Source organism: Spinacia oleracea, chromosome 2 (genome assembly GCF_020520425.1).
Source record: "Spinacia oleracea cultivar Varoflay chromosome 2, BTI_SOV_V1, whole genome shotgun sequence".
NCBI classification, from domain to species: domain Eukaryota; kingdom Viridiplantae; phylum Streptophyta; class Magnoliopsida; order Caryophyllales; family Amaranthaceae; genus Spinacia; species Spinacia oleracea.
The window spans coordinates 105,290,836-105,304,086 of record NC_079488.1 but is presented as its reverse complement, the minus strand read 5'-3'; the positions used below and the strand labels follow the sequence as shown (position 1 = coordinate 105,304,086).

At 34.6% G+C, this 13,251-nt stretch overlaps 1 protein-coding gene across 1 annotated transcript; it reads right to left on the bottom strand.

Annotated features, from left to right (window-relative positions):
• Positions 1-2,570: 2,570 nt before the first annotated feature.
• Positions 2,571-12,082, bottom strand: LOC110775312 (uncharacterized). The gene is made up of 13 exons (XM_021979919.2): positions 11,872-12,082; positions 10,870-11,050; positions 10,684-10,776; positions 10,493-10,598; positions 10,260-10,364; positions 10,092-10,162; positions 9,827-9,956; positions 7,588-7,660; positions 6,408-6,599; positions 3,895-4,012; positions 3,157-3,381; positions 2,953-3,075; positions 2,571-2,873 (listed from the first exon to the last, which is right to left on the bottom strand). The coding sequence occupies exons 1-12, from the start codon at positions 11,940-11,942 to the stop codon at positions 3,028-3,030; spliced, it is 1,413 nt and encodes a 470-aa protein (XP_021835611.2). The 5' UTR covers positions 11,943-12,082; the 3' UTR covers positions 2,571-2,873; positions 2,953-3,027.
• Between the last annotated feature and the right edge of the window lie 1,169 nt (positions 12,083-13,251).

Below are 13,251 nucleotides of genomic sequence, written 5' to 3'. Positions count from 1 at the left end.
TAAAAAAAATTATAACAAACAATATTTTTGACGTTATTACTAAGTATATGAATTACATGCTAATTAAAACTTAGCAAAAAGATATTGTAGAAATCATTTACATAATAAAATATTTCACGTGTCCTAAAAAAAATATGGAATACAATACCATACTTAATATTTAACGCCTAATATCTCATGCCTAATATTTCACCCCAAATATCTTAGACTATCTAACATAATTTTATCTTAGTATATTTTGTTTATAAGACATAACGTTAGGCTTTATTAGATTCAAAAGAGAAGACAAAATATTTTATTTATAATTTATTAAATTTATAGCATTGTAATTGATTACGGGGAGTAAGTTATCTATCTATATATCTATATATTATACTAAAAGAGAGGAAATCAATGTGGTGATGACAAATGTCACTCATTGATTGGCCTCTCTTTTAGATATAAAAAAATTAAAAAATAAAATACTTGATTGTAAATCATTTTGTTACCTTTTTACCCAATAAAGTATTTGATTCTATTTTCCTAAAAAAAATGTCATTCTATACATGAGTAATACTTTATAAAATCTGTTTTTATATTTTGGTAACAAATATAACAATATATGATTATATATATTTTTTTTTTAAATAATCCATTAAGCGGATTACGTAGTAGGATATTTATAAAAAATAATTAATGTAATCTACCGATTTGTACTTACATAATTAGAATACAAATAAATTAGAAAATCAATGAAGTATGAATATAGTATAAAAAAAAAGGTTACTATAATATTGTATAATATTTTGACAACTAAATTCGATAATTATAAGTAATATTTTATTACTTTAAAAAAGAAAGTACGGAGTATGTAACTTCCTTAAACAAGAGAAAAACTTACGTAACCTAATCTATCTACTACTCTACTATGTAACTCCTCAATTTTTTAGATGTAACTCTTTTATTTTTACACTAACTATTATATTACACATCTCTTGGTGACTATGATGAACATAGTCATGTACTCCGTATCATTTTGTTGGATTTGTCTAAATACTTACATAATACAAATTTAATATATTATATCATAAGCCATAGACGTTGTAATGGTTATATCTTATACAGTTAAATACATGGTGCTGACAAGTGCTGTTCTTTTATTTGATTATCTTATAATATCAAAAATTATAGTAAAATAGTGGAAATCAATGTGGTGATGACTAATGTCACTCATAGATTCGCCTCTTCGTTAATATAAATAATTAAACTTAAAATAATTTACAACATCAAATATTTTACAGCCCTATAATGTCACGCAAATAGTATACATATTTCGAAAATATAGGGCCGAGAATCGTAATATCAAATGGTTCATTTCTTTTTACCAAATATAATATGCATAACTAACACTTACTAAAAGTTCTACTACGTTGGTTATGAATATAAAAATTTTTACTAATAACTTACTTATTATAATGTTTTGTCTATTTACTTAATTATTCAAATCAGACAAACGAATTGTCAAATACTCGAGAATAGAAATTCAAAAATGTCTTACCAAAAAAAAAATGTTAGGAGTATATATTATAATGGTTTGTGAGAGTGATGGATAGCTCAGTTGGTTAGAGCTTCTAACCCGGTTCCAGGTGATTTTGGGATTGTTTCTCATCCCCGCCCTTGTGCCTCATTTACACAAAAAAAAAACATATTATAATGGTTTGTTTATTTACTCTTTTTATCTTTATCAGACAAACGATTTGTGCAAAGACTTTAGAATAAAGTTTTAAATTTCAAAATTGTCTTACCAAAAAAAACTTATTGGGTCTAGGGGTGAATTTGAGGCGGTTGTGGATACATGTGGGGTGATGAAGCGATGATGAATTTTTATTTTCTATCTCTCGAAACGAGGATTTGGATGGGTGTGTATCAATCCTATCGTGGACGGCAGGGATGGGGATGAGAATTGTAGGTGGGTACATGTGTAAAGGACCACCCCGCCTTAAAGTCATCTCTAACTGAATCAAGTAAATGATAGGTATGTGTTAAATGGTCGGGTAATTAGGTTGATGGGGCGAGTGTGCGAGTAATAAGTGGATATTACTATTGAAGTGAAATGTGGTTGAGATAATTTTATGCTTGACACAAGTGGTGAATGAGAATGAAAATAATTTTATCTCTGTACCCTTATTGGTTTTAATTGTTTTAATAAATAAGACGCGTCGAATGAGCAATAACAAATTTACCCATCATTCATTTTAATTTGGAGAATATCTATAAGCTCTACTTTGATGATAATTGTCTACCAGATTTCATATAAATTTATATTTACATTATAAACCGTGCATCGCACGGGTACTATACTAGTTATTCCTAAATTTTAGAGTCAAACTTTTATTTAAATATTTCTTCCTTACAAAATATCTCAAAATTGAAAAATGTAATGATGTTATCCCATTAAAAAAGGGAAAATTATTATTTTTATTTCATTTCAAGAGTTGACTTATACTTCCTTCATTCTTTTTTAGATGATACAATTATTTAGGCACATTTGTCACTGATTATGTGATGTAAAAAACAAAGTGTTGCAACCATTTTGAAATGGATGAAGTATTTGTTTAATTACTTGTAAGATAACACTAGTAATAATACTGTCTAGGAGTCTAGAATGTCAAATGTTCATTAGACAACTAGTTTAGGTAGAACATTTAGGTCATTTGTACAAAAGAGGATTACATATCCAACCAAGTTGTAGAAGAGAAGCCTAAAACTGAAGCCAGGTGCTGAACTACCCTACAAAATATTAGCTCAAGTGTTTTCTCAACATATAATCGATAAGAGACTAGGCACTGATGAGCAGATCCTCGCTATCTTGCATCAGCTTGGTCTACCGTTAGCTGCAAATTTTACATTAAAAAATCTAATCAGAAATTAACATACATTTTCACAAAGCAGTTAGAATAGAGCTGTCATTACCCAATAAAAAGTATCTGCAATATGTATAGGCATCACATATCTTCACAAAATTCAAAATTCAAAATTCAAAATTCATCAGCCTCTGACTGTGCTATGCAGAAGATAAGAAGCTCTGTTACGGATCTGCCAAAAGGAGAGATGTAGTAAGTTGTTAGTTCAAGAAAAAACCAAAGAAACTAAGAAATGAAGATCTGAATCACACACCTCTTGAGCAAAAGGTCTATAATTGGTGTTGGATATTTGGATCGAACACTTGTGGATAAAGCTGCGCCACAGTTCGTTGACCAGAGGTCCGGTTTCAGTACGGAAAAGAAGCCAGTTTTCAGTAAGAACTAAACACAGATATATCTTGGAGAAATTGCAGTTCTTGTCTTTCAGATTATTTGACAACAGAAATTTCAGGAGATCCTTTGCATCAGTCACTTGAAGCTGAACAACAGGCATGTAAAAAATTATACAACATTAACTACACAAGTGAAAGCAGTATCCTGCACTAATTCAGATTCTTATGCTAAGATACCAAATTATCCCTCCTTTAAAACATCCCAAAAAAAATCCCTCCAGGTCATATCATAAGGCACCTATGCTTTTTAAGTTGAACATTGATCGTAAATATTTCAGTAAAACAAAGAAAATATTAGTATCAAATAGTACTCCGTGTGTAATACTGATCTAAGGTATGACCTAAGGTGTGTAGTTAATGTGATATGGAGTACTCTGATTATGGCAGCACACCATGACCTCCTTTGAAATAAGTATTTTTCATAAAGTGGACATCGATTTCCTAAAATTAAGATTATAGTCACTATCACTAGACAAACGTTATTGAGGCAGAAAAGTTAGACTTCTCTTATGAATTGAAGCATGAGTCTTATTATTATCCAGCTACCATCCATCGACAGAACACAAAAAGTTTGTGACCCTTTAAGGAAAATCACCTACCTCAGTATAAAAACTTGCAAGGAATTGAGAAGCTACAACACTTCTGAGTTGCTTGCTGCGAGTATCAACTCCTAAAATACTATCTACAGCCCTCAAGCAGTTTAAATCTCTAGGTATTCTGCACAAAAAATAAACATAAGAGACTGTCATGATTCACTAATAGATTAGTAGAAGGCATTTCAATCGAGAAATCAAACAAAAAACGAAACTAACCTACACGGGTAGCTTCCAGAGAGAAGCTTCTCTCCAGGAAGAACCTTAAAACACAAAGACCCAGCCCTTCACGGTAAGGCCTAACCGACTACTATAATTTTCAAGCCAAATTCATCTTTCTTCCATCATCTCACTAGATCTTTCTCATTTTGCATTTTCTTGCTGGATCCTTTCAATTTTATCTTTCATTTAGACATGTTTCAGTACTTAAGTTTCTCTTCTCCCCCAAGATACGCATTCAAAATCTTAAAATCTCTCTGAATCCCACCAACAAACATAGAACTTTCAGAAGGTAAAAAATAAAAATAAAAACTGAGTCACAAAGATGAAAGGCATAAATCCAGTTAACTGGCTCTTCCATAAGATAGGCAACTTCATAATTTTATAGAAAATAGATCAATAAAAAGGGAATTTAAAGTTCTACTTAAGGTATTTCTATTTAACACTTCTTTCAATTAACATATGTTAGGCCGTAAATGTAACAAGAGCTACCAAAATTAATGTACTTCTATAAAATAACATTGTGGAGCTCATTTCAAAAGTACATAATGTCACCTAGCAAGTCTCAGAATGCAAATTCTCCGAGTAAAAGGAGAAAGATCCTGCTCTAGATTCTAAAATATATGCTTCAGAGAATATACAGGTATTGAGATCAAATAAATCAATGAATGCAGGACACACTGCTGAAATTATCACAATAACTGTGAGCAAGGACCTGGTATTAGATGCTTTTATTTTTCTTTTCTTTTTTGGACAGCTATTACTGTTACCTAATTCTCTCATCACTCCACGAAGCGCGAACCGAAAAGCGAATTATAACATGAAAATGGTACAAGTTTGGTCTAACTAAGCAAATTAGGTGGCGAATTGCGTACCCGTGCCCAGTCTCATACTAGCGAATCAGGTAACAATGAGCTAATGCAACTAAGACATTAAACAACCAACCCTTTCCTTCTCTTAGAGGCAAGGTCGTGGGCTGGTTTGGCATTATCCCCGAGTGTTGTATTCCTGCTCCCTCTCCAATTCGAATTACAGGTATAACAAGAAAATAACCGACTGACCAGAAGCACAAATATGGTAAAAGTTAAAAAGGAGCCAACCATTTCATCAACCATAAGGTTTTTCAAGCCGTCCAAAACCAGCAATCCAGCGACATCAACGAAAATTTCTACAGCTCAGAAATAGCCACGTAATGAAATAAAAAGCACAATATATTAAACCATACAAAACAAAGGGCTTCTAGGATTCAAATGTTACAAGTATCAAAAGTCATCAGAGAAAAACATGAAACAAGAGCATCTGCTATAAATTGTTGTTTCTCAATTGCAAATTGAAACAGAAGAACACCATATTTTATCCCATGAGAAAGAGAACATTTCACTTTCCCAAAGAGAAGTTCCACTGTTTTGAAGGCAGAATAGGTGACAGTAATAAAAGAATATTGCGATAACATCCATCTAGTACTTTAACGGCCCGTTTGGTAGCCGGTAATAAACGATGGGAATGGGAATAAATCAAAGTGTTATATGACAAGAAAAAAAACATCATGATGTCCGTGGTAATGAAATTGTGTCTCTAACTTGATGTTTTTCTTCATAAATTTGCATTCCCACCTAATACCATTCCCCAAATGGTAATGGATGGTAATGGAAAATTATAAAGAAAATGAGATAATTTCGAGTGAACTAGCATTACCATGGGAATGGACATTGATTCTCATTACAAATTTGCATACAAATTCATTCTCATTGACACCATTTACGGTCGGCTACCAAACGGGGCACAATAGTAACTCCCTTTACACACTTTTATTCATTGCAAATTAGAATCAGCAAACATGTTCAAGATGTTCACTTTGCATAACTAATTATGGGTTTGACCTTATTCATGGAAGCACTAATGCAAAAAAAAGCAAGAAGTCTGTCAATAATAACCCTTAAAAGGCTCAAAGCTAATATTTTTTAAGAAACAAAAATCACCAGTAATGTTAATATTTCTTCACACGAAAGCTTTGCAACCCCTTTCCTTTCTACTGGTTCTTAGACCCAGGTAGGTGATTAATTTAGAGGCAAAGTCATGGATTCCCGAAAAACAAAATGACAAAGATGAATATGTCTGTATGCTACAATCATAAAAAATAAAAAAACATGGCACTACAACATTTTACTACCTAAAAATGAAAATATAGCCTGGAACGATGCAATATCAACTTGTAACCTCTAAAATAGCCCTGGCATAGGTGAGGGTGGACCAAACTCAATTCAAAAAATCATAAAATAAAAAAATAGTAATAGTGCTACCTGTCTGCAATGGATTTAGCAACCTTCTCGCAGCTGCTACTCCATTCTTTCTCCTCAAAGAAGTAAATAGCTGATAGCAAGCAATCATGCAATGCTCCAGTTAAGCCTAGTAATTTCCTTTCCAGAAAGAGGCATATAAGCATTCCTATGAGCTCTTCTGCTTCCTGTTTTGACAATGCCAAATATCTACGCCTAGAAATAAAGGTCCGTATAATAGTTAATATACATATGAAACAAAGGATCATCTATACATTTTATCTTACAGGGCTGTAGGGAACTCGTTTTCACCAGACTGAGAAGAAGAACAAAATTGAATGCTGATTGGTGAGCACATGCCACATCAGTGCAACAAACCACCAGATAGTGACTATATGACTCCTCAGTCCCATAACGCATTTCTCTATATTTTCTAATGCTCCGTCCTCATATTGGGGTGCCAAAATTACCCCCACCCCCCTCCAAGTTTGACTTATAGCCTTATAGGATATTTGGAAACACCATTATTTATCTTGCACATAATACACGGCACTATAAGTATTAACATAAGACCTAATGAGTTCAGTATGCAACCTTAAATTTGACTAGCTGGTAATTTTCCATTCTCCATCCCCGTACGCACCAACATATACAATGGGATTCCAATCCAGTGCGTGACTTGGAAAAACACAAGTAATTTGTATAGGATTGTTCATTTCCATCCATCAATTTCCCGTAGAAACGTAGCATAGAGTAAAGCTTCCAAGTGCAGCCAATAACAAAGAGTTGGTTGCACCCAATCATACTCTTAAAGTCTTAATATTGCAAGGAGGTTGTATTGATACTTCATTTTAAAAGACATGGACCATCCTTGGAGTTCACACTAGATGACTACAATACTTTCTTACCTCACCTCTATCCTTGTGTTTCATCCATTTAACGTGTTTTTCTTCCTCTCGATTTTTTTTCTGTCTTTCACTCGTTATATATTCTAGTAACTTTTTGGTCTTTTTGTATACTTAAGTGATCTCTTACCTTCAAGTCTTCAACAGATACCTATTTATCTGTAAAAGTATTGATTATTGAGCTGGTATGCAAGTTATATTTAAAGACTATACTACAGCGGTTCCTAATGCTGATAACCAAGTCCCGTCCCATGTCAACATCACAAGCCATAACCTCCTGAATACGTGCAATTGCATACCTTACTTGAAAGCAAGCATTTGCAAGTTTGATCCATGTTCTGATATTAGTTGGTGGTCCTCTATGATTAGAACCTGCTCAGAAAGAAAAGCCTTGTGAGAAAAAAAGATATATGAAAAAGAAACTCATTCTGCTCTTTATAGAAGCAAGTCTGGGCTGATTATTCAAATAACCTTTTGGGTGTTCAAGTCCTGGCATGATAGAAAGCATAATTAAAATTCTCAGCACATATATATCAAAAAATGCTTAAATTGCACCCCATGTCTACATGAAGACACCGATAACCAAGTTTCATTCCAGTAGATGAAGTCAGCAAGAAAGACTATTTGCCTGTTTTGGCATCTAACAAAAGCAAGCAAGACAAGGGAGCGGGTCATAACTAGGAGTTTTGACCAAAACTTAGTTAATAGGAGTTCAGTCCAGGTTCTACGGGGGAAAGCCAATACACAAACACACACACAAAAGAATCTGTAGTTCATTCTCAACATATATAAAATAAAATAAAATAAAAAGCTTTTCACATAATCAACAAATGAATAATCCTAAAACTCTACAGCTAAAGAGAAGAAGAGGGTCTACTACAAAAAATACTAGACGAAACATGTTTCCGCTTCCAAACAATGTATGTTCCCATTTTTCTCTTCAAATCAATGGAGCTACATAAACCAAAATATATACAACACAAAAATAAATTTACCAGACCTACAAATAAGCCATCAAATCAGACAAAGATTAAGGGGGTGTTTGTTTCACATTGGAATCAGGTATGGGGTTAGATATTAAGCCCATAGGTTTAGAATGAGTGTATGATATCTACATACTCGTACTTAAAACCAGGTGTTTGATACTTTGGTTCATAAAATAAAGAATAAAACTCAAGTTTAATTACATTTTTCCTCCGCCCCTTCTCTTCTTCTCTCCTCCTCCCTTCCTCCATAAAAACATTGTTGCTCCAACAAAATGTTATTTTCCTCCAACAACAACAATTGATGCTTCTTCAATTACCATCAACACTTACCTTTTAACCTTCAATTCTTCATTTTGTCAAATAAAGTTCCAGGTCTGAAATATTAATGGCCAAAAACCATAATATATAGTGTCTAAATTGATTATTATTATCCTAAAAAACAAAATTGAAGATTATTAAAGCAGAACATGAAGGTATTATAGTGGTAAATACCATGGTTGGCCATTTTCTTCCTTCTCTTGGTTGTCGGTGTTGATGCTTGATAGAGGAGAAAGAGAAGCCAAAGAGCAATTGATGGCCTTTTATTTCTAATTTCCGTTTATTTATTTATTTAATTAATTTTGATCCCAGATTCGTAGGTTTGGCTCACACGCACCTCCCCCCAAAGGTATGAGAGCCCGAAACCTTGATGGTTCGGAGGGTCGGTCCCCCAGACATCAAATTTTATAAAATATTGAACCAAACATCAATTATGGATTTGGAATCAAATGTTCCAAACCCACACCTGATTCCAAAAGTGGCCGAACCAAACACCCCCTAAGGCTCTGTTTGTTTCAACGAAAAACATCTTAAAAGGAAAATAATTTTCTATGCAAAACAACCTTCAAGGGAAAACATCATGCGAAAATAGTTTTCCTTTGTTTGTTTCCTTACAAAGAAAAAGTTACAGAACAAAAAAATACAGACGTAGAAAGGAGAGATGGATAGGAGGAAAGGAAAAAAAATTAAGGGAGAAGAGAGGAACATGTGGCATTCCTTCTTTCCCAAAGGAAAGTTATTTTCCACCCTTGGCAAAACAAACAAAGGAAAATAGGAAAATCATTTTCCGGGGAAGTGTCTATCAAAAGAAAAACAGAGCCTAAGCAACGTACTGAAAGAGTAAGCATATAATTGTGGCGTATAGGTTTACATCACATTATATGATATTGTCGGACTCCCTGGAAAAAGTAAAGTAGTAAACTATTGTGTTATGAGCAAAGCTAAATAAAGCACAGCAAAAGGTAGTTTCATGTAGGCTGGAAAAGAGTAGCTATTGGATAGAGATAGTTCAGGAAAATAAAACAATTACGAATACAAGATAATTATGCTTCTAGAGAATACAGATTGCATCCATCAAAGGAGGACAAAGTAACATGCTAAGGAGCATATCAAAACGTACAAAGCACATATGCATTATACATTTATACCCAAAATACAGTATCAAAAGCAGTAAAAAGTTGGAAACCAATAGAGTGCTTCAGCATTAAAAAATGCTCAGAGTTGGATTGCTTACTGTCAAGAGTTGGGTCTGCAGGAGACGAGATTTTCTTTGGCAAATGCATCTGAAATCCAAAGCTGTCAAGAGCTCTGTTTAATTCCACAAAGCCGGGAAGCCATTCAACCTTAACCACAGGCGCATCAGCCTAAAATAGCCATATAGGAACTCGTGACTTAACATATAAGTATGTAACAATAGAAGCCATTGGCCATACCTTAGTTGAATAAAACAAGATTGAGTTTGGTCATATGCTCAGTTTTTACTCAATGTCCCCACTAACCTCGTTGCAAAAAATGGCACACCAGAAGTCACAAGCAGAAGCCATTAGTGATTCCTCTGAAGAGTATAACACTGGAGAAAGAATAAATTAAAACATAAAAATATAACCTGATTCATTGCAAGCAAAATTAAAATAAATAGGAACACTTAACCAGAACTGTGTACTTACACAGATTAACAGTCCATTTTCCTATTGATTCTTCCAGATGTCCACGGGTAATAACCAATTTTGAAAGCCAGCCATTCAAGAGTAATCCTTCAAGAAATGTCTCTCCTGTAACGTATATCTCAAATTTATAAGAACATAGCTTACCACCAGCCAAAACACATTGAGACTTGGAAGAAAATTCGAAAGTAGTTTGTAAATAGTAGCAATAGAGAGACAGTGTAACAAATTATTACCCATCTGTGAGCTATCATCCAACAGTGCATCGAGTACATTGTTCATAGAGTTCTGTAACAGTGAGCAACCTTCTAGATGAGGAACAGCCAAGGGTGATGGACTTCTCTGCAGGAAAACAATGTTTTAAAAGCTGGCACTAAAAGCTATCTTAGGCTCCTAGCATTACAGACTGTGTAAGATATGAGAGAACCTGAGTTCCAAAAACTTGCAGACCCCAATTCGAGGAAATACCTTCCCGTCCAATATCATTTAAGGCCCCAATATCCTCATCAACTTCTGATATCTACAAAAGCCAGTATATTTGGATGAAACTATGTTACTATGGGGGGAAATGAGAAAGAAGAAGAAAAAAACAAGACAAGACAACCCAATATACCGTCTTCTTAAAATTTTGAAGGGCTTCAGTTAGTTTACTGGCTGTCTCATTAGCATCATCATCATCATCATCTGATTCACAAACATTCCGAGTTTTCACAGCCTTAGACTTTCCCTTCTTTGTTTTGTCTTGCTTCTTCTTGTGGTCATTAAAAAGATCATCTAAGCCAATTAGTTTTTTCCTGAAATTTTCCAGGCACGTAAACAAAAGTCAATTTCTCAGAAGCTTGTGGGAATGGTGTGATTACCTACTGTCACACAAAACACTTGCTAATATACGAACGAGCAAATGGCATGCCAAAAAAAATGTAACCCACACCTATTTCAGAAACAAATGACAAAGCTTGTGTACATAGTAATACTATCTTCCAGAAATCGACAAACCATCATTGAAAGCAAAACACCAGCCAAATTTCACACGCATTTCACAATCAAAGGCCAATACAGGATGGTGCATCACATAACTATCAAACCCATACAAAGTTGGAATTACAGTGCACACTACTTTACCTACTAGTCCTACAATATGCTAACTGTAAAATGTTACATGGACTAGCAGCAAGTCTCCAGCACAGGCACATTGATAGGTATCTTCTCGTGTCCTGTTGAACATGGCCATCTCTGAAATTTCGATACATTTAACCGAGAAGGTACTTACCGTAAAACGGAGCTTACCAGTTACCACAACTCTTCCCAATTCCCAAACTAACATTGAAGAACAAAAACAAATACTTCATATCAACCAGAAATTTGTAATAGACACCATAAAACACTTCTAAACACATTTTTAGTCCAATCAATTACTCCTTCCGTCACTAAATAATACTCCACATTTCTACATAAAACCCTAGTCGTATATGCAATCATACGCAAAAATTCTTGAGAATTAAATTAAATTCAGCGAATTTTGAGTTAGAAATGAGACATTATAACTGATAATTAGGTGTTTGAAAAACAATGAGATGAAATGAAGGAAAATAACAAGAAATTTTGAAGTAAAAACCTTTTCTTAGTGGTAAACAAGGGTTGTTCGTCGAATTCAGGGTTGAGCAAGTTGTCAAATTCTTCCGCCATGTCCTTCTTCAATCTCCTACCTTTAGGGCTGAGACAAACTGCCCAGAGTTGGCCGGGGTTTCCAGAAGGCGCGAAGACGAAGAGTAGTGGGAATGTCGAGTGTGTTTCTGAAAGCTTTGTGGAGAGGGATGTTAAACTGCTTTATACGTAGTAGTACATGTGTTTGCTCACTAAGGCACGGTCTAGTTCACTATTTCGGATCTTATTACTAATTTCAGATTTAATCAGATCATATTAGATCAGAAAAAATCAGATTATTATTATTATTATTATTATTATTATTATTATTATTATTATTATTATTATTATTATAAATCAAATGCCAACAAAGTCAAATAATTTACAAATAGTTAGTGGGAAGCCGAGATATAATCTGGGCCCCCACTCCTCTGACTATAGCAAAGTCTATCGTGGTGAAAATATGAGCAGCAGCACGAGCCCCAATGCTAACAAAGTCAAATATTTTACAAATAATTATTATTATTATTATTATTATTATTATTATTATTATTATTATTATTATAAATCAAATGCTAACAAAGTCAAATATTTTACAATTAGTTATTATTATTATTATTGTTATGGGAAACCACCAAAACGTTACAAGCTTAACAAGCTACAAAGATCAAGTAAACTACAAGAAGTTGGAGGGGAGCCGAGATACAATCTAGGCCCCACTCCTCTAGCTATGGCGAACCCGATCCTGCTGAAAATGTGGGCAGCTGTCCGTGCCCCAATGTCTTGAGCCCTGGAGTACGTCTGGACCCGCTTCAGCAACGAAACAGCCCCTTTCTCTAATTCCCCAAGAGAAGAGAAGGGAAAAGGAAAGAAACCGTAACCCAAGGCCCTACAACGTGCCGCATACTTATCCTGCTTCCGTTGCGCTGCAACCGCCACAACCCGACCTGGAACGAAGTCTAACAACCCAGATTGCGTCATAGGGGAAGACCCAGTCAAGTCAACACACACATCTACACCGCCATCCCAAGAATAAAGCAATATATCTGCCGGACGAAGAGCTCCATCACTCTCACTAGTCAGCCCAACATCAACCTCCTTGCGAGCAGAAATCCCCGACCGATAGCAAATATCCAAAAGGGTATCACGAACAATATTATGTTGATGTTTAATACCCACAATCCCAGCACAAGACACAGCATGATCCCTATAAATGTCCCCATCGAAAACCCGAGAGCAAGCAGAACAAGGCGTCGAAACATAGAACAACGGAATACCCAACCGATAGCAAAGAACCGAACGATAAGTCTTACCGTTCATAGTCTGGCCTAAACCCGAGATGGGGACTGCC